General features: G+C 34.8%; 1 protein-coding gene across 6 annotated transcripts in view; it reads right to left on the minus strand.

Moving 5' to 3' along the window:
• Fgf13 (fibroblast growth factor 13) overlaps positions 1–21,481 on the minus strand; it is a 510,261-nt gene that overhangs the window by 43,624 nt on the left and 445,156 nt on the right. For all 6 annotated transcript variants that reach the window (XM_047536986.1, XM_047536987.1, XM_047536988.1 and 3 more), the window contains one exon: positions 20,209–20,312. In XM_047536986.1, coding sequence (XP_047392942.1) covers positions 20,209–20,312 — 104 coding nt within the window. The remainder of the gene's footprint in view (positions 1–20,208; positions 20,313–21,481) is intronic.

Here is a 21,481-nt window from a genome sequence, read left to right on the forward strand (position 1 = left end):
TCATCACTATGCCTCACTGACTTCAGAAAGCCTTAGCTATGTCCTCAGTCTTCCAAGTCATAAAACAGGGAGGCTATGAACCATATGGGATTACATTAATGGAGCTCAGGACTAGATCACCTTTGTGGAGACTCTCCTAAGTTCCTTATAAGGAATTTACAAGAGTATGAACTCTCTTCACGTAACTTGGCCAATCAGAAAATTAAATGTTTGGGAATATGATAAATACTTAAAACTAGCTCAGTCTTCAGATTTGGTTGATGTTTTCATAGAAAGCTTTTCTTATTTCATTATATTATGTACTGCTTGTTATAGTCACATATTGATACAATATCTCTGCAAAACAGAATGGCAGGAAGAGTGATGAAATACACAATGATATCTTAGGAAATAAAATAGCATTCCAAATAAATTATCCCTTGATATGGATAACTAAGCTGTTAGAGTCAGTCATGTCAAATATTCTTTTAGTAGCTTTAATGCACTTTTTGTTCCCTTCTAATATAAAGCAAATACCATTCATAATTATCATGGGTCCACACAAGTTTAGAAAGAAGAGACTACATCTCTGAGCCTTTCACAGTGCCCTATTTGTGCACATTTACAACTGGACCACATGTTTGTAATGCTAGACAGGTAGGCCATGGAAAATCTTAGCTCTGAAATAATCTCAGATTTATACTATCAAATAGGAACTTAGATGAGTATAGCATTTTCCCATTGATAGTCTCAGCTTATTTAACATAGACTTTCAGTTTGTAATGAACAAAGTACACTCAACCAAATAAAGCAGGATAACAAAGTACCCACAAGAGATGTTTTCTTTTATAAGTTGCTTCCTATAAAGTCTAAAAATCCCCATGGCTGTTTCATAAACTGAGCTTCCAAGCTAATATTAAATTTTAGACTCTGCAATTACATGAGCCCCAAGAAATGTTTCTAGAACTTTTGTTACACAGAAGATGGCCTTAGTCCAATATTCATTCAACCACGACAACAAGGATGCAGATATTTAATGAGCATCTATATATGACAAGATAATTCATGAAAGTCACTCATTGACCCCGAAGAAAAGATAATACTCCATTTCTATTTTCGGATCCTTAAGTTCATAAATGTTAGGCAGCTTGCCCAAGGTAACTGAATTGGCCTGTGATATTTATGTTTATGGTGCCTATGTTGAGTTTTAGTAATGGGTTCCCCACACCCCAATTTTCTATGACCTTACTCTACATAGGAAGAAAGGTTATTTGAGGCTTCCACTGTAATTCTTTCTGCTACATATCTATAAGTGGATTATAAGATGGAAAATTTCATGCATCGCCATGTCTAAGGAATATTTACAATGCCCCTGAAAGTTGTGCCATTGTAGTGGGTTGACTCTCTAGGTCAGAAAAAAAAAGTGCTAACTGGAAAAAGTTATATCATGGAACTTCTCAACTTTGTCCAGCAAACTAATTGGACTCTGAATCCTCATAGTTCCTGACAGAATTATACAAATCTCCATCTACAAATATATTTTTAGAGGAGGAACCTGGGGACATTGATCTTACTGTGTTTCTCTAAAATGAAATAATTTGTACATAAATAGGAATTTTATGACAGATTCTATGCCCTCTAAAAGTTATCCTGAATTTCACTGCCATTTAGAGATCGATGAAAGAGGTCTTTAAACTACGAAATGCCTTATCCTAACTCATTTATGAGGGAACAGCACAGAACTCCTGTTTTAATTCTTGGGAATTCTAAACACCAGCATTTTTGATCCCCCCAAAAATGAAATACAAAGGAATAAATAAACAAAACTGAGTCAAACCTAGTGCTTTAGCACTTCCCTCTTTTTACATCATCAAAGCTTAGATGCTTTCTCTGTGAACAATTCCCCCGAAGAATTCTCAAGCATGTTTTCTTGCCAGAAAATCTAATATAAATTCTCAGCAATTATACTTGATAAATTCATAGAAGAGACACGATTCTCATAAATATATATACTACATTCTGTAGTAACACTAATAAAACCTGCTAACAGAGTATAGAACTAGGGTATCTTTGGGGGTCAACTGATTTTTAATTTGACTTATGATTACATATCACATTCAGTTATGTCCAGAGATCCTTTCTGATAAATATCAACTTTTCTAATACTGTTTTACTGAGTTTGGAATGAAACTAGAGATTGGCTAATTACCATCTGGGAGAGTAAAGCCTGTAACTACCACAATTACCCACATTAATTCAAATTGCACGAAAAGAAAAATAACAAATGTTTGGAAGACTGCACTATGGGGGAAACTAAACAAACCAGCAACAAAGAAAAATCTGATTCTAACAGAGAAGGAAATCATGTATTTTCTCTTGTTATGTGGGGTAATGATACTTCAGCTGTAAGTCCATTTGATTTGCTTCCTGGGGCAAATTATCAGTGGGGCAAGAATAAAGACTGGGCAAATGAGCCCTCATTAGATGACTTAATAACTAAGTGCACCACAAAAGTATATTTCTAAGCCCAAATGAGAGTATTTCCATTTAGAAATATCTAGCTATATACCGTAGCATTTTCAAAAGAGGTCTGCCTCCCTTTGCATACAGCAAATTGCTGTGTTTTGACACTATCCACACATTCATTTGTTATATGAGTCATAGAGCACGGAAATGTGACATTTTCCATAGTTCAGTGAGATGAAGAGCAGGACCATTAAGCGGAGGCAATTAGAAGGCACAAACAATCATCCTTTATTGGTCAAAACCAATTATGTCCCCAGTGGAATTCTAATGTTACTCTTATATAAATAAACCAGATAATTAAAGGCAGAGAAAAATAAAGATTGTTATCATGAGTCAATAGAAACCTATGTCCACTGTTCTGATCATGAGTAGATAATAACTGTTCATTTGTCCAGGTACATCTATTTCAAAGAGATGATCCCCCTGGCTTCCCAGTGTTTAGGAGCACTCATTAGATCTGCACTCCATTCCACCTCATTACTATGGATTTTATTGAAGATTGAATATGGATGCAAAGCTGAGGTATTATATCTACTTACAGAATAGATCCAAGGGGTAACAGGAATCAAACACTACCATTTAATATCAGAGATTAAAAAAAGAGGGAGTTGAATGTATACGACAACAATGCTTATGTTCCTGGATTTCTAGTTCAGGGTGCGTATACTGTAATTCCCTATTCAACCAGCACTTTTGATGTATATAAAAAAAGACATGATTAATCAAGCAGCATTTATTCACCACCGTTTTGGAATGGTGACAAAGATTTGGTGTATTAAGTTTCTATGATGAAAAGGGAGAGAGAGACATATACACATGCAGACATGTGGAAATACATATAATTCGAACCTCTAAATGATTCCTTACTAAATGGTCTCATTCTGATCCATTCAACTTTTATTATATAAAAGAGAGATTTTTTTTTCTCAAAATCTTCCTCTTACTTGGTAAAAGTTTCTTTAACCATTTATTTATTACATATTTGTAGGCTATTTACTGGGTATTTGGTAATGATTTGATATAGTGGGAAATATAAAAGAAGGCACCATTCGTATTTTAATACAGCTTAAATTATAGTTGACAAGATAACCAGATTTATATGCAAGAAAGATTTGGGGATAAAAGAGGTATGTGAAAATAGTATGCACACTGTGCTCTAAAACTGCAAGGTTTAGGTACTTTAGTGTTTCTGTAGCCTTTTATAAGGTTGTAACATCAAAAGCAAATAGTTTGATACTATCTGGTGCTTATCTTTATAATCTTTTCATTTGCAATGGGCTCATGAAATCCAAACAGGGTGTGGACTTACGGACATGCAATACGACCACTACTGAAGAGACTTTCGCTAAATAAAATGTGGAGGCAACAAGTATTCCCTTGAGCAATTCAAGAGAGAACAGAATGGCTGTACAAAAAACAAACAATAAAGGAAAAATCAACAAGAAATCCTGTCTCATTTGAATACAGAATGTCACACCTGAAGGGAAAATGAACTACTTGATATTCTTACAAAAGAAAACTGCAATTTAAAGCAGGAATTACAATTGAGTTTTATGGAAGCTCATTTAGTAAACACAAATAAATACAATAAAACTCTCTAGGGGAACACTTTTTTTCTTGAATTTGGTAAGATGACCACTGAAGGTGCAGAAATGCCTTGTGGGGGGGCTGGGGTTGTGGCTCAGTGGTAGAGCACTTGCCTAGCATATGTGAGGCACTGGGTTCAATCCTCAGCACCACACAGAAATAAGTAAATAAATAAAATAAAGGTCCATTGACAACTAAAAAAATATTTTAAAAAAGGAAATGCCATGGGGACCACTATCAATATCTCAACAGTAAAAATTTTTTTCTAAGACCTTTGGATACTATATGAATCTGCCTCAAGATCATATCAGAGGCAGTGAATTTGGAATTCTTCCCAAGATTGAGACTTAACCAAAAACTAAAGAGAAGTTAAGGTATCTTTCAAGAAAGACACTTGAATGGTTTCCGGGCCAGCAATGCCTAACAGGTACTTTACCTACAACTCCTAGGATGAAAGAACCCTTTCAGTATGTCCCTATATCATAATAAAAGTGCAATGAAGGCTGAAAAAATAATTATGGGCAAAGTGATAAATTTCAAGCTATCACTTTTTGTGATATTTATCTGTTGTTAGAAAATCTGGACTGTCTAGACCTATTTGGACTTTGCATTTAATATAACAGTACAAAACTGCAATTCCAATACAATGATGTTTTGTGATTACTTGACAAGTAAGTGCACATACTGTGCTGTAAGGTAATGTAGGCAACAGGGCTTTGAAAGTATAAATTGCCATAGTAAGTATTATATCTGTCAATATTATTATACAGGGCTATTTCTATAATCTTACCCTTAGAATCCCAGAAGCAGGAAAAACATAGAATGCAAATTGTTTGTATAGCAAACTTTCTTTGACATGCCACAAACTAAACTCCCTCAAATGAGATCTTTATATATATAGTGAGAACATTTATATCCAGGGTCTCCTGTGAACTTCTAACCCATTGTGCATTCTGATGAAACAGCTCAGCTTGTGGCTTCCTGAGAATAATTTCCTCAATATACTGAATAACACACTCCTTCCTGATGAGATGATAATAGGCTGGGTGGCCACAATAATAGCAAATAAAGGTTCAATAAAATCTCATAAAAACATAAATTGTCTACTATGTTTATACTTTAAATAAAGTCCACCTGAAAAAGTATTATTTTAAAATGTCTTGCTGCTAAATTTTAAGAACAAAGGTTAATCTTAACTTCAAAGAGAAAAATATTATTTATGCAAAAATGATATTGAACGGTTTCAATTTTCCCCTAATGCTCCAATAAATGTTTGAGAAGACAGCATAACCACTGGATTGGGTTACCCCATATGCTAATTCATAACCTATGCAACAGTTCTTAATTCATTATGAAATTAAATGTTGGTAACATTCAGTAAAAGAAAGTGTTATCGTGCTTATAAAAGTGAAATGGGAACATGGACAAATTTGTGAAGTAATTAACTAATGTGCCAAAAATGAGCAACTTGGTAGTGATACTTTCCAGGGTGTTTCACGGTGGCCCCATTTTCATTTTACCTGACTTGAAAACATCCTATGAAGTTTGAGATGTGTCAAGTTGAAGAGTGCCTAGGCATATAAAAGAGCGGATTTAACTACTGGATGCTATTTATTCAATAAATCAGTGGGTTAACATCTCATACTCTTATGACACATTTCATATAGCAAGATCTTGATATAATTTTACCTCTCCACAAATGACACTGATGTCTTGGTAGAATTTTTTGGATTACTGAATTTTGGACTTGATGAAATCTATGTAATGTCAGCTAAGAAAATTATGTCATATTAAAGAATGACTCAAATTGTGTAAATGACACCTATACTTGAGAATTAGCTGTACTTAGAAAAAGGCTGGCATGTGCGTATGTAAAGCCTCCCAAAGGTTGATTTAGTCACTATTTGACAATGCATAGTAATCCTTCAGGAAACATTAATAATAAAAAACAACCAAGCATGAGTGGTTAAAACAAAGTAAAAATCCAAATAATCTAATTGTCCAGCTCCTCTCAGAAAGCTTTTATGTCAGCATTCCAGTGCAGGAACCTACCACACCAACATCAAATCTCATTTTGTTTCCAATTTTTAAACTAAAGAAGTTCACAACTCTGACTAAAATAGCAAACGCTTCCTCTTTCAAATGGACAACTGACCATATAAAAAGATTACTGTACAAATGCTTCTATATTCACCATAAGAAATATTTTGTCAAATATGCTGATAGAAATGCTAAATAAACAAAAGGAAAAAAAATCTGACCTTTTGGTATGAAATCAAACCATTTAAATTTATTTGCATAGATATTTATACAAATGAGAGTACAGCTAAAAGAAAGCAATGATCATGTCATTTGAAAATATGTGCCATCATATAATCTACTCCATTGACTCACTGAACTCCCACCATTTTATAGCATTATCTCCTACAACAAAGATGGGGACAGGAATTATGGGGTATCTGGGCCAGGAGCCCCCATAACCCTGTTGAACCTTGAGAGTAGAGCCTAGCATTTAGAGGTTAAGCAGAATTTGAAAGAGGACCAAAGACTTGGTAGAATAAACTGCATTTCATTTTTGCTTTGGCTCCCTAAACTGCCAAGAGTGTAGTGTCCCAACTGCTAAAATGAAAAGGAACTAGGTCTGAAACAAATTGAGTCCAGGATTGTTTTAAACACATCTGGGATTCTTACACTGCTTTACTGTTATCATTCCTCACCTGTTTGCTTGCATTTTTTGCATGTATTGATTTTACAGAATTATAAAAACAACACTACTATCTGGGTAGCTTGTTGCAAAACAACTGCTTCGTGGATCAAGACACAGATGTGAGCGCCAAGAGGAAGAGCCCTTGCCTCTCTGACAGCAAGGACCATGAGTGGTTCATGCAAACAGAAGAACATCACTAGAATGTTACAGCTATCAGAAAACAAATAATACCTTTCTCGATGTCAAAATTCTACTAATCTCACCAAGGATTCAGAAACTCAAGGCAGTTGGTACTGGGAAGGTTAGCCAAGAAAAGACAGGTTATAGAAAAGGAAAAAAAGCCTCACCTCAAAACATGATTAAATGGCAGACCCAAAGCAACTAGAGTGCTTGATAAAAGAGCTTCCAAGTCATCTCAAATAGAATGCTGCTCCATGCAGACACTCCATGTAGACAAAATCAAGCCAAGGTCCACAGCAAAGAACAGTGCTATGCAAAACCACCTAACTCTTGTTGACAACTGTTGTCAAGGTTGACTACTGATTTCAATGAAGGCTCATGCCTAGATTGAAAACACTAGCAGCTAAAGCATTTGCTAAGCCTATTTTCTTATGTAAAATTTAAAAATCACTAGGTGAAAATTCCCTTGTGACATACAAATGCTTTGATTTACTGACAGCCCTACTAGAAACAGAACTTCTGAGCAAATAATCCAATTTGGAAATAGATGAGTACAAGGAAACATGAGTTGGCCAGGTCGTTTCCCTTACTGGTAAGGATATTAAGAACATAAATGTAATAAACAGCTTCAGTAAATATAGTTTGCATCTACTTACTTTCTCTAACATTAACTACCCATCTACTCCCAAGGAAATAAGAAATGAATAATAGGGACTTTGAAGCAACAGAAAATAGTAGGGTCAAAATGTGGCTCCATTTCCTCATTGCTCACGAAAGTCAATGATAGAAAATAATTCCTTTATGGAGAAAAAAAAGCACTTCTTACTACTCAAAATATCAGGTGTTAATATGTCTTGTGTATTATAGTTCCAAGCAGTTGTATCTGTATAGATCTGCATTGTTTCTCTTTGTTATTCCTAATACTACAGAATGCAATCATGGGGGGAGCAATAGCCTTGAGTCCTTGTCCAAACATGTAAGGTGGACTCTGATATTCCTAAAAGGTTTGGTTGGTTGAATCCATCGTAATCCACTTGTGCTGTGCAAGTGGAAGATATTTTAAAGAATCACACATTTATAAAATTTTAAAGCACTTCAATTTCATTTCTGGCTAAAATTGAAGACTGTTTTCCATTATATTCAATTTTACCTCCCCATGACATATAAACATGATCTTAGTGTGATCTGCTGAATAATGCTGTGCCAAGCAACCAATATATAGTATTTAATACAACTGGTAAATTCCCATAAAGGTACACCCTTACCCACCCCCAACTCAAGGGCTTTTAAATTGTTTCCCTATATGGAGTTTTCTTACAATGAGTTCTGGGCTAAAAATAGCACTGCCAGACTGCATAAATGGTGATGAAATAGCTTCTGCAGATCCCTCCTGTAGTAGATCAACTATTAACAATCAGAGCTCTGAATTTAGGGCATATCTCCTCATGTAGCCTGTAAACTTCAGACATTGTCAGTAGGGACCGATATGATCACTGCTTTGGGGTGCCTAGTACCTTGTGGAGATTCAATGGGTACCTGCTAATTGATTGGCTGAAAGAGGAATGAAGGAAGCTTTTTGGGCAATCTCTACTTCATAGGTGTTGATAGAATACAGAAGCACTCAGTTTTCAGTCTCCAATAGGCTGTCTTCTTCCACGCAAACTGCCTACAAAGAGGCTTTTTCATTAGGGTGATTCATTGTTATGATATGGGCAGAAACCAGGGAATACTTTATACAATATTTTAAAGAATTCTTTAACCAGACCAAAAACCAAATAATCTAAGAGGGATTTTATTATTATAACCTTGCTGACTTTGTGGCCAGGGTACAACAATGGATGTTATATCACAGACTTTTTGTTATAGTATTTGCCATATACAATGGAGTTCTACCTGCTTGAATTTCATTTCTGAAAGTGATTACTATAATTGTCAGGTTTCTCATTGCCAATTATGAAAGTATTATGGGATAATTCATATCTTCCCTCTGTTAAACATTTTTCATCCTTTGTATTTTCAAAGTCTAAGTTATAATACTTTGGAGTTATACATTTGCCTTTTCCAAATCTTTATGAAATATTTTTTTAGTGTTAAAAATGTTCATGATCTCTAATTTTGACTGTTCCTGTTACAGTCTGCCCCAGAAATCCTATACCCATCTGAAGCCCTTAAGGAAGGGGGTGTTATGAATTATTGCTACTGGCTGTATGCAAAATCCATCCAAGAAATCAATTGAGGTTTTCCCCGTAGTTCTACTTCCAGGGTTGTCAAATGTAGTTAGCATCAGAGTATCTGATGAATAACTTAATCAGAATTTTTGCACAGACGTGTCATCTATTCACACATTCAGCCTGGGCAAAACATATTAAATGTATTAGTCAGGGGCTTGCCAGTTATTAACCTTGGTTACAGCTATTATAATGATCAGAGAAATGTTTTCATTTAAAGTTTCTCTGTTCAGAAGTCACAATTCCTTTAAGCATTGTAATCACTGAAACCAGTACTGCAGCATTCAAATTTTTTTCTTGCATCTCAGTAATTCGCTTACTTATATAATCTTGAAATAGTAACATTTTAGCAGATCCACAAAAGGTTATAATTGGATCCTTTAACATATTTAAAATATTCAAAAGACCTTACAGAAAAATATCAGTGGTCTTTATATTTTATTACACAATTATCTACTAATTATTTTAATAAATACATACAAAAATATACTTTTTGCCAAACACTGCTCAAAGACTAAGGGGAGAGTGGAGAAAAAAGAAATCAGTTACTACGTAGTGAGTAAAGATTTTGGTAGGAAAATGCTTTCAAAGTACAAGTTTCATGGAAAGAAGGACAACATAGAAAAAATTGTGTTGATGAGCTGTTTTTCCCCCTATCCCATTGTGGATTAAAATGATACAAACAGGAAGACAGGGAATAAAAAACAATATGCTCATCAAGACCTGCAACTCACTGGATAATAACATAAATAAAGCTAAGAAGTCTTATTTGTTCTCTTTCATAAAGCTATTAAGCATTACCGAACGTTGCTAGAGCAATCTCCAAATGTTCGGTGTAGGTTACATATTTAAAATTTAGAATTATTTTAAGAATTCCAAAATAAACTAGTGTCATCATAGCAACAGAGCGATGAATATAAGATTGGTTTCCTGCATGTGTGTGTGTGTGTGTGTGTGTGTGTGTGTGTGTGTTTGTGTAATCTCCTTACATCTGGCTTCACTTGTTAAAAGTCCACTTAGTCATTCCTGCCAATTATTTTATTCCTTAGCTCCAAGATACTGACTTCTTCCTACAAATATGAATTTAGCTTCAGAGTTAAAGCCATGAGACACTGTTAAATATGTGCCCCATGACCTCTTATTTAGATTAGTTTTTCAACTTGGCCTCAAAAGCAGAATACAGAGCCAATCTTGCTCTCTTTAGTTACAACCACTATAGTTTCTGATTTCTGAGAAAGTACGACAGTCATTCTTACACTTAAGTAAATAATTTACCAGCTTTGGTTATTTTTTTACAGAGACCATAAAGAAAAGATGCTTGATTGTGAAGGTACAGATTTATCTAATTCCATTTCCAAATATGCTCAGCTAGATTTTCTTTTACATTTGAATGAAACTTCCATTAACTGCAAAGAATACTAAACAAGAAATAATCTGACTTGGGAATGTATTTTGGCATTGAAAATTATGCTGATTCACTGGTAGTCTGAAGGAAAAAAATGTAAGACAGCTACTTGGTTATATTTTTCACTGCAATAATTTTAATGACTTCTTAGCTCAATAGCACTAACACCATAACTGAGTACCTCTGTAAAACATAAAATCTAGCTCCTTGAGCTAGCAGAGCCATTCAGAAACAAATAAAATGTGCTTGTTTTCTCTGTCTTCTTATAAAATAATTTAACTTTCTACATTTTCCATTTCTAGAGATGTTGCTCAGAAATACATGTGTTTGTGTTTCTGTGTGTATGTATAATTACCCTCAGAATCTTACAATTCAATAGTCTGAACTAAAAATGCCCATTGAAAACATTTATTTCCATAGATATTAACTATTTTGTCAAAAAGTTTCTTGTATATGTTCAAAACAAGGAATTTAAGTTTTGACAACACCTTTTCAATTTTATATTAAATAAACCAAATTCAATAATATTTTAAATTAAATGAAAGGTACAAATAAGCAAAAATTGTAATTAGAAGTTGGAATTCTTTGTGTGTGCCTGCTATTTTTGGTTTGATATTTTCATTTGAGAACGATCACTTGATTCTACATTGGATATGATACTGTTAGTGCATATTTTAAATCTATTTCCCTTTGTAACTGAGTCAATCTCACTTTCTAAAGAGCTCAAATCATTAACCAATGCTCTCCATTTAATTCTATTAAATTTGCATTTTCTGAGAAAGTACCTATGATAATAACCATAGAAGTTAACCTATATGTCTATGCTGATATATGGATTTGACATAATTTAAACATTTTACATGCTATAAATATTTACTAGGAGTATATTCATCACTGCACTGATCCATGAATTTGTCTAAATTCCAATACCCCTTCTATAGTAGTATGTGGGCTATAAGTGTGAAGTCATGTCATCAAAATTAGGTCCTAAAGTATCACACTGAATTCAGAAGAACTAAACAAATTAACAGAAGAGTAAGCTCAGAGTTGACAAATAAACATGCTAAACCTTTAAGGCATCTTAACACAAATCAATCTCCATCCACGGTATGAAATTAAAACATTTATCAGAACTGATTTAATTATACCTGGACAAAACTTGCCCATAAAATAATTCTATTTAAGTCCGGTGATAAAAATGCCAAACCCAGGAAATCCTTTGCTGCCATATCCTATTTTGTATGACTCTTGTTGACTTTGGGAAATGAAATATTTTTTTTCTACCTCAATTTACGTATCAGTAAACTTACAAAGAATATCTGCTACTCACTGGTCATGTCTAATTATATTACTAATATAATTATTAGTATCCATATACTTATTCCTCATTTTCTCTCACTCTAGTAATAAGCATATTGTAGCACATATTCCATTTCTGTTATTCACTACAGTCTTGATGAGTACATGCTATTGGTATCTCAATAAAGGCTTGATGACTGACTTGGTTGGATTTAGAAGGATAGGTATGGCCTTGAGAGCATTTAAATAAAATTTTTATTTGTAAATAATTTCAAACCTACAGAAAATGTACAAGAATACCACTAGTATAAAGAACACCCTATATTCCTTACTCAGATTCTTTTTACCCCATTTGCTTTATCATTTGTTCATTTGTTCTAGCTATCATATTTTTCTGAGTCACTTGAGGGTATGTTGAATCCTGCATAATATAATTATATTATTATATAATTATGTTATATAAATAGTGAAACTAATTATATTACATTTTGAAAGAGGTTAGGGATTCCTAAAAATATAATGTTAAAACTGGGCTCTTGGGAATATGATATTTACATGGTCTCAAAGTGTCTCCCAATAGAGTGTTCACTTGTTGGAGCAAACAAACAAAAACTCAAGAGTTAAACATTGGAAAAATCAGATGATGTCAAAACTAACAGCTACAGTAAGGACACAGGCATGTATACCTCCAGATGCAAAACCCAAGAAGGATATGTAGTATTCGGGCTAGAAACAGTTAACCTCAGTCAAATCATGAAAAATTATCAAAGAAACCCCAAATTGGGAATGTTTATTTTAAAAAATGGCACATGGTGGCACACGCCTGTAATCCTAGCAGCTCAGGAAGGCTGAGGCAGGAGGATTGTGAGTTCAAAGCCAGCCTCAGCAACTGTGAGGCACTAAGTAACTCTATGAGACCCTGTCTCTAAATAAAATACAAAATAGGGTTGGGGATGTGACTCAGTGGTCGAGTGCCCCTATGTTCAATCCCTGGTACATTCCCTGCCAAAAATGGCAGATGGACTTTTTTCTTCAAAAACAATGTCATAAAAGACAGAGGCTATGGAAGATTAAGGGATACTAAAGGGACATGACAACTAAATGCAGTATTTGATTCTAAGCGGATCCTATAGTGAAGGAAAAAAATGCAATCAAGAACATATTTGTCAACTGACAAAATTGGAACATGGACAGCAGATTAAATATTGTACTCATACGAATTTATTGCATTTGATAAATGTACTGTATTATTCTTATACAAGAGAATACACTTATTCTTAGGAAATATAGACTGAAATATTTAGGGGTAAAATGCTAGGATTCAACATATTCTGAAATAGCTCAGAAAAATACAATAGAGGGATGGATGAAAGGATGGATGAATAGATAGAATGAATGAATGAACAAATGATAAAGCGAATGGGGTAAAATGAATCTAAGTAAGGGGTATACAGTGTTCTTTATACTAGTGCTATTCTTGCAGATCTTCTGTAAGTTTGAAATTATTTAAAAATAAAAAGAATTTTTAAAAAATGATCATAATGCCATACCTATTCTTCTCTTTTGAGTCTAAGTCAGTCATCAAGCCTTTATTGAGATACCAATAGCATGTACTCATCAAGGCTCTAGTGAATAACAGAAAGCTCCAACATGTTTACTGGAGTGAAAGAAAATGCAGAATAAATAGATGAATGCCAATATAAAACAGATAAGGCCTTAAAGAAGATAAATTAGGATAACATAGACAATAAGTGTACTGCTTTAGATAAGGTGGTCAGAAATGGGTTTTCTAAGGAATTCCTTCCAGGTGAGACATGAGAGGAATCAGCAATGCAGATATCTAGAAACACAATCCAAATGTCCATCAACTGATAAAGGATAATCTAAATGTGATATAGCCAATAATGGAATATTACTCAGTCATAAAATGAAATGAAACACTGATAATATGCTATAATATTTGAAATGGGTTTGAAAAATTATTGTTAGTGGCTTCATATTATTCAATATTTATTCTATGAAGTTTTGAAGAACTCTCAAAGGCTCATGTGGAACTCCTTACTATTCTTACAAAGTTAAGAACAAAGTTCCCAATGCACAATGAATAATAATTTCCTTGTAGTTCCAGAAGGACTTAGTTATATTATGGTAGAAAGTAAATATGTTATGAAATAATGGCTAATTATGATTCTCTGTGCCCCAGATGGTTTCTCACTGCCACTTGAGCCTACATCAAGTCTGTCCCCCATGGCAACAGGAAAAAAAAAGGGGGGAGGGGAGGGTGAAGTGCAAGAATCTTTAGATTAATCATGGAAAGTAAATCGCTATCTCTGCAACAAAAACAATGTTTCTTTATAATGGACAAGCGGGTATAGTTTACAATTTATAATTCAATCCTGAATTCAAAAGAAATTTAGGGATATAGAAACAAATGCAAAACAGGAAAGAAAACAGGAGATACAATAAGAAAGATCTTCCAAGGATCAGCATTTTCTATCATCTAAAGAATAGTCCCTCAGAAATATAAAAGCAATTTGCTTATAAGAGCAGAAAAATATTGGCATTAGAAACTTGGGATAAAATGAAGTGCATATAAATTCATGGTTTCTGACTTCATGGGGGAGTCCTCAATCCCGGTCCATAATCATTTTTGTTAGCTACAGATCTGTGGTTTCAACACAGGCTACATAAACACATCAGCCTGGAAGCTTTAGATAATAGATCCTACCCTCGGATATTCCAATATAACTGGTCTTGGTGTAGCACAGAGAATGGCGTTATTTTACAGGTTCCTAGGTGATTCTCATGGATAACTAAGGTTGAGAACCTATTGTCTAATAAGAGTTCAGCAGTCAACAAACATTTTTGGTAAAGGATCAAGTTATTTGGTAAATAATTTAGGTTCTGTGGGTCATAAGGTCTCTGTCACAACTATTCAACTTTGCTACTGCAGCATAAAAGCAGCCATAGACAGTAAATGAATGATTATGACTGTGTTCCTCTAATACAACTTTATTTACAAAAACAGGTAGTGGCCTGGATTTGGTCCATGGCTGAAGTTTCTCCATGCCTGGTTATTAGATCCTTTCCTTATCCCTTTCCCAAAATAGCTGTTCTTCACCTAATGCTATCCCTATGCTTCTGATTTTCACAGATGACCTCTTGTTATACATCAGTGGGAAAATGCAAGTTGTCTGTCAGGAAACCTTTCAACTTCCTTGTCCATCACCAGCAGACTCTGAACATTGACATCTGCATCTGTCATCTTCTTTGCCTTCTACCACAGGAGTGACTCTTCTTCTCAAGGTTAACCTAATTTTTTCACTCATACTCTTAATTCTATCATCCTCCCTTCTACTCTGGAGCTATACCCCATAAAGGATCCCATTTCCTATTTCTTTCCTATCAATCTTCCTCTCTACTGGCTCCTTTCTTTTGCATAATATATTCATGTGTCTTATTAAACAAAGAACCTTCAAAGCCTTCCTGAAACCTTTCCCTTACAAATTCTCTCCTTGCTGCCTCTTCTTCCTCTTCTCCCCTTCCCTCCTCCACCCTCTGAAGTCTGGCTTGTGTGTCCCTACTACTTCACTGAAAGTGATCTTGTCTTCATCACCAAAGACATTCATATGGTAAATTCATAGTTCTTGTTTTGTTTTCTCTGAAGCATTTGACATGACTGACTCTTTTAATACTCTCTCAACATTTAGTTTTTGCAATATATCTGCCATAATTAGTTCTTCCTCTGCTGGCTGCTTCCATGCTAGTATTTCCTAATATTATTTGACAATTCTATTCTCTTCTTATGCTACATATGCTCTCAACTATTCCCATGGCATCAAGCACCACCTACATATGATATCTTCCAATTTTATCTCAAGCTCAAGTCCCTTTCTCAAGTGCTAGGTCCACATTTTCAAATATCTTTTGCAAGATGTACCCAAATATCTTCTTCCTCAAATCTGCCCTTCTCCCTTTATTCCCATTTAGTTAATAACTTTACCATCAAAACAAATGCCAAAGGTCAAATTCTCCCTCTCCATTGTGACCCTTGATTACCTTCTGAGACCTACTGTACAAATTTGTTAAAAAGTCACTACCTGTAGATAGTTCATTTCCATACATGCAGTGAATGGCAACCATAGTTGTTCAGTAGGTGATCCTACTTTCTTTCCAAATATAATTAGTCAACACATCCTCATGATTTTACCTACAAAAAAATCTCAGCAGTCAGTCTCCTTTAGTCATTTCCACTGCAGCTGCTTTAAGGTAGATCCTAGTCATTCCTCACCAAGATTATTTGCAATAACTTCCTAACAGTATTTTTTTGCTTACCCACACCAGTAGCCCCTTGCTTCCTTTGCTATTTTTGCTTTCTTCTTAGGTCACTGTCCTGTCCTATTATCTCTTTGTTAAAAGGTAGATAACAAAACTGCATGTGGTATTGTCTGTGGTAGAAGTGCCAAGGTTCCATGCAAGGGAAGAGCAAGCTTTATTTTTGGTTGCATTCACTTCTTGATGAAGCATGACATTTCCCTGAGCTTTTTGGTGTTGACGATGTAAGTTGTTGAAGTCATTAGGACAGAACTCTATTTAATAGACTTGGGGTATCACATTTTAAATAAAATGAGAAGAAAATGAAGTATCCACTGAAGATGGTGATTGACATGGTATAGGGACTCTAAGTCATAATCAATAACAAGTCATGGGTACAACAGGAACATTTATCATGGAGAAGATCTGAATTTCTTTCTTGGATAGAATAATTTGAATATTTTCTTCCATATAAATTTCTGCTTCATCAAGCAGGCATATTTCCTCCTTAATAAAAACGTTTTTTTTTCCTTTATTGGAAATGATTACTTACTGCTCCTTTTCCTAAATAGGAAATGTATACAGAATGTTCCACACATTTTGCTAGTATCCTGTACATTATAAAAAGGAAAAACTCACAAATCTACAGTGCTGATTCCTCTGGGAAGCCAGTGTATCTATCTGTTCTTTCTTTCTTTCTTTCTTTTCTTTCTTTCTTTCTTTCTTTCTTTCTTTCTTTCTTTCTTTCTTTCTTTCTTTCTTCTCTCTCTCTCTTTTCTTTCTTGCTTTCTTCTCTCTCTTTTCTTTCTTTCTCTCTCTTTCTCTTCCTCCCTCCTCCCTCTCCTACTTCCCCACCTCCTCCTTCTCCTCCTCCTCCTCCTCCTTCTTCTTCTTCTTCTTCTTCTTCTTCTCTCTCTCTCTCTCTCTCTCTCTCTCTCTCTCTCTCTCTCTCTCTCTCTCTCTTCATTCTTTCTTTCTTTCTTTTTGGTACTGGGGATTGACCTATGGGCACTTTAATGCTGAGCTACAACCCCTGTCCTTTTTAGGTTTTTATTTTGTGATGTTGTGATGGGTCTCACTAAGTTGTTGAGGGTCTTGCTAAGTTGCTGAGGCTTGTCTTGAACTTGCAATCTTCCTGCCTCAGGTTCCTGAATCACTGGGATTTCAGGTGTGCACGAATGTACCCAGCTTGGAAGTCTTTCTTAGAAATGAACTCACATTGACATTTACCACTGTGCTGGAATAATGGTAAATTTGAAGGGTAGACAATAAATTTCCAATATCAGGTCCCTAAATTTAATACCTAATGCTCTCATTTTCTTGAGTGGGGGAATCTCACATATTACATAATTTAAATAATGTTTCCCGGGGCTGGGATTGTGGCTCAGTGGTAGAGCGCTTGCCTAGCATGCGTTAGGCACTGGGTTCGATACTCAGCACCACATAAAAATAAACAAAATAAAGGCATTGTGTCCATCTACAACTAAAACAAAAAAATTTTAAAAAAATAATGTTTCCCACTCTTAAATATTATTTCACAAATGTGAGTTAAAAAAATTGTATCACTGCAAGATCTGTTTTTACTCTACCCTTCTCATCACAGCACCATAATGGTGACTACAACCCAGTGAAATTCCGAATGCTTTACCAATAATAATTTCCTACACCATCTGGCATTTGCCTTCTCAAGATACTGTCCATTATGTTCCATTTCCTTCCCATGCCTGCATAGAAGTTTTGAAAGTGTCCTTTTATTAAAAATCTAACTTTCCCTCTGGTCCTGCTGATCTAAATGAGGTTACTTAAAATCTTTCATTATAAAATTATCTTACCATAATGTAAAAATCTGAAAAGTAAATTCCTTTTCTTATCATCGATTATAATAGCACTATATTAATAAAGTGACATATTTCATGAAGTTTACAATACTTTCAAATCTTTCATTTAGTAAGAGGAATAAAATCCCTACATTCATTAAGCAATGAGAAGATTGAAATGGCCTGATAGGAAAACCAGTAGTGACCAGGATTTGAAGTATGTGCTGGTAATTATGTTTTTATCAAAAACTTTTCTCATAGCATGAAATGGACCACTTGGGCTAGTCAAATAATTAAGCCCTTTCTGGACTTACTCTTTTCTCCCCTCTTTCCTATGCTGGCCTCTCAGAAACGGGATTAAAACATGATTTCCACCATATCTTCCAAGAATCTTTCTATGTGCCTGGCTTGGAAATAAATTCAGGGAACAGAAGAGAGGAAGAATGATTATAGATAAGTGTTTTACCTGCCGTTTGAGGAATAGATGTCTATAGTCATAATAATAATCTCTATTAGGACAAACTGGTGGAAAGTCTGACAAACAATTTTCTCCCTCTTAAATATCCTGTTCTTTAATTAAAATGTAAGAATTCAAAATAAAGCCAAACTTATTCATATATTAAATGTCTCCTATAATCTAAAACTAGATCTACTAATATGAAAGAAACCCTAACTCTGGTAGTATACCAGTTTTGCCTCACATTTAAATGTCAAAAATTTGTTAAAAAGTTTAATTTGGTCCTATGTTCCTCATTGAATTCTAGCCTATATTCTTATAAATTCACCTAAAAAATTTCCATTTTTCACTCCAAACTGGTAAGAAAAAGGCAAGCAGGAATTTGTATGTAAGGAGAGGTTGAACTGTGCTTGACAGAAAATGATGCTTAAAATATTTGTTTTATGAATAAAAAGAGAGGAACTCAAAGACTCCAAACACAGAATAATGTCTGAGATAGACGTACAAATCACCCTGCTTTAATCGGTACATATTAAATACACACATAGAAAGAGTACACCATATCCTGTAAATATGTACAGTTATTATGCGTTAATCAGAAAATTTTAAATGGTTAAGGAAATGGAAATGTTTATTATCCCAATTAGAGCATTATAGATTGTATACATATATTGAATTATATTGTATCCCATAACTTTATACAATTGAAATAATAATTGATAAAATTTAAAGTAAGTATAGGCAGACAACAATCATGTACTAATTGAACAGTTAACAATGGAACTCTAGAAGCATTTCTAGAACTGATCTTTGTGTCCTAGAGTTGATCTGAGGGAGAGATCTCATTAATTATTTTAGGAGTAAACATGGATAAATATGTTTAACTGCATTAAGAAATGGTTTTGTTTTCTAAAGCAGCAAAGCAAGAGAGATCATTTTATGCCGGTAACCCAAATGACACTGTATACACAACTTTCCAGTGAATCTTTAATTTTATACTAAACATGTTAGCTTCATATTGATTAATCAATAAGAGATATAATGTTCACAGGAAAACTAATTTATCCTTCCAATTACATATTTCCATCAAGAACACTCTTCATCTCATCACAGAAATCTGCATTAACAACACATTATTATGGTTTGGACCTGAAGTATCTCCCCAAAGCTCATGTGGTTTCATCACCAAGATAGAAGTTCAGAGATTTGGTCTTTGGAAGGTGATAGAATTAGGGTTCTAACCTGATTAACCCCTTGATGGGTTCATAATTTAAAAGACTATTGGGAATTGGTGGAAACTTAGGAGTTGGTGCTTAGTGGGAGGAAGTAGGTTCTTAGGCATGTGACCCTGAGGACTATGCCTTACCCCTATTTTCTGTCTGTCTGCCTGCACACCTCTCTCTGTCTCTCTGTCTCTCTTTCTCTTTCCCCCTCTGCTTTCTGGCCACAATGAAGCAAGCAGCTTTGCTCTGCCACACCCTCCCTGCCATGGTGTTTGCCTTATTAAAGGCCTAGAAACTACAGAGCCAAAAGACCACAGACTGAAACCTCTGAAACCGTGAGCCAAAATAAATCTTTCCTCCTTATGTTGTTTTTCTCAGGTATTTTGTCACAGTGATGGAAAACTGACTAACACACATACATAGCATATTTTCTTTCATATCAGATGAAAACTAGAATAGTCAAAACATGCAAAATCAGAGGCTTACCGAGGTGTACAAGTATCCCTCACTGTTCATTGCCAAATACAGCTTGGTTTGAACTCCTTGAATAGCCACCACTCGAAGACCCACAGGGATGAGGTTAAACAGAGCTGAAAATAAAAGAATGTGAAAACAACATTAATATTCTGGATTTCATAGTTTTAATATTTCTAGCAGAACTAACTTGTTCTTCAAAGGTAGTGTGAACTTGGTGAAGATGGATAACTGGATACAGACAGATAGTCATTTTATCTTTCAGTATGCTTGATTTATGGTTACAGTCACTTAACAGGGAGTATAACTATACATTCTCAGATACTAGGGGAAATAGAAGACTTTGGTCCCAATTCTATGGGTTTTACACTATCAGAGGTGGGGAATCTTGATGCTTCTTGGGGATATCTAGTTCCAGGAATTTGTCTATATATTAAAAAAGTGTCATCCTCCACAAAGTAAGGTTTAAAACTGCTCCCCCAGATAGTTGCTGAAATCTACAAAGACACAGTTAATATCTACCAGTTGGGGAGAAATTCTTAGACTTTTAAATACTAGTCCAAACTCCTCATCTAAGTTATCTATGATTTTCATTGGAAAAACCCCCAAATAAATCTAGGTCTTGTGTAAAAGTCATTTTGCAGTCCTATGTTCCCAGAGTAGTATTTCTTAAAGAACTGACATTTTCCAAGATAGAGTTGAGAGGGCTCCTAACTTTTAGTCTCTAAGAGCAAAGGTTCAAGGAATAAAAACAATGAATTTAAGAGAGGTATATTTTATTATTTTAATTTTTTTTCTGCAGAAGAGTTGCAAGTGGCAGCCAATCAGTGCCAATGAGGCCTTCATTGCCCCCATCTGAAGGTCTCATTGCGTGAAACTTACACCCAGGCTCTCCTCACAACCACACACCACTCACTGGAGACAACCAGTGGGTGTCCTCCCACTACCAGCTGTCTACTCCCTCCCACACTGTGAATAAAAATAAAACAGTACATTTTTAAAACGTAGTGCTTGCCACACACATCTTTTGAAAATAGCCTATGCACCTTTCACTCAGGAGTCATAGACCAATGTTGGTGATTTTTGCCTTGTTTTGTAATTTTCTCAAGGATGATGAACCAGTCTGTTATTTTTGTGAACAAGAATGTAAAGAAGTCAATTCATGGGTAAGAACAGGTTTTGGGGGATCACTTTTCTCTGTGCATATATATGCTGCCGCAGTAGGTGGGGTAATATGGATGAAAAAATATTAATGAGGAACTAAGTATTCCTTGGTGAGTCTACA

Source organism: Sciurus carolinensis, chromosome X (genome assembly GCF_902686445.1).
Source record: "Sciurus carolinensis chromosome X, mSciCar1.2, whole genome shotgun sequence".
Classification (NCBI taxonomy): Eukaryota; Metazoa; Chordata; class Mammalia; order Rodentia; family Sciuridae; genus Sciurus; species Sciurus carolinensis.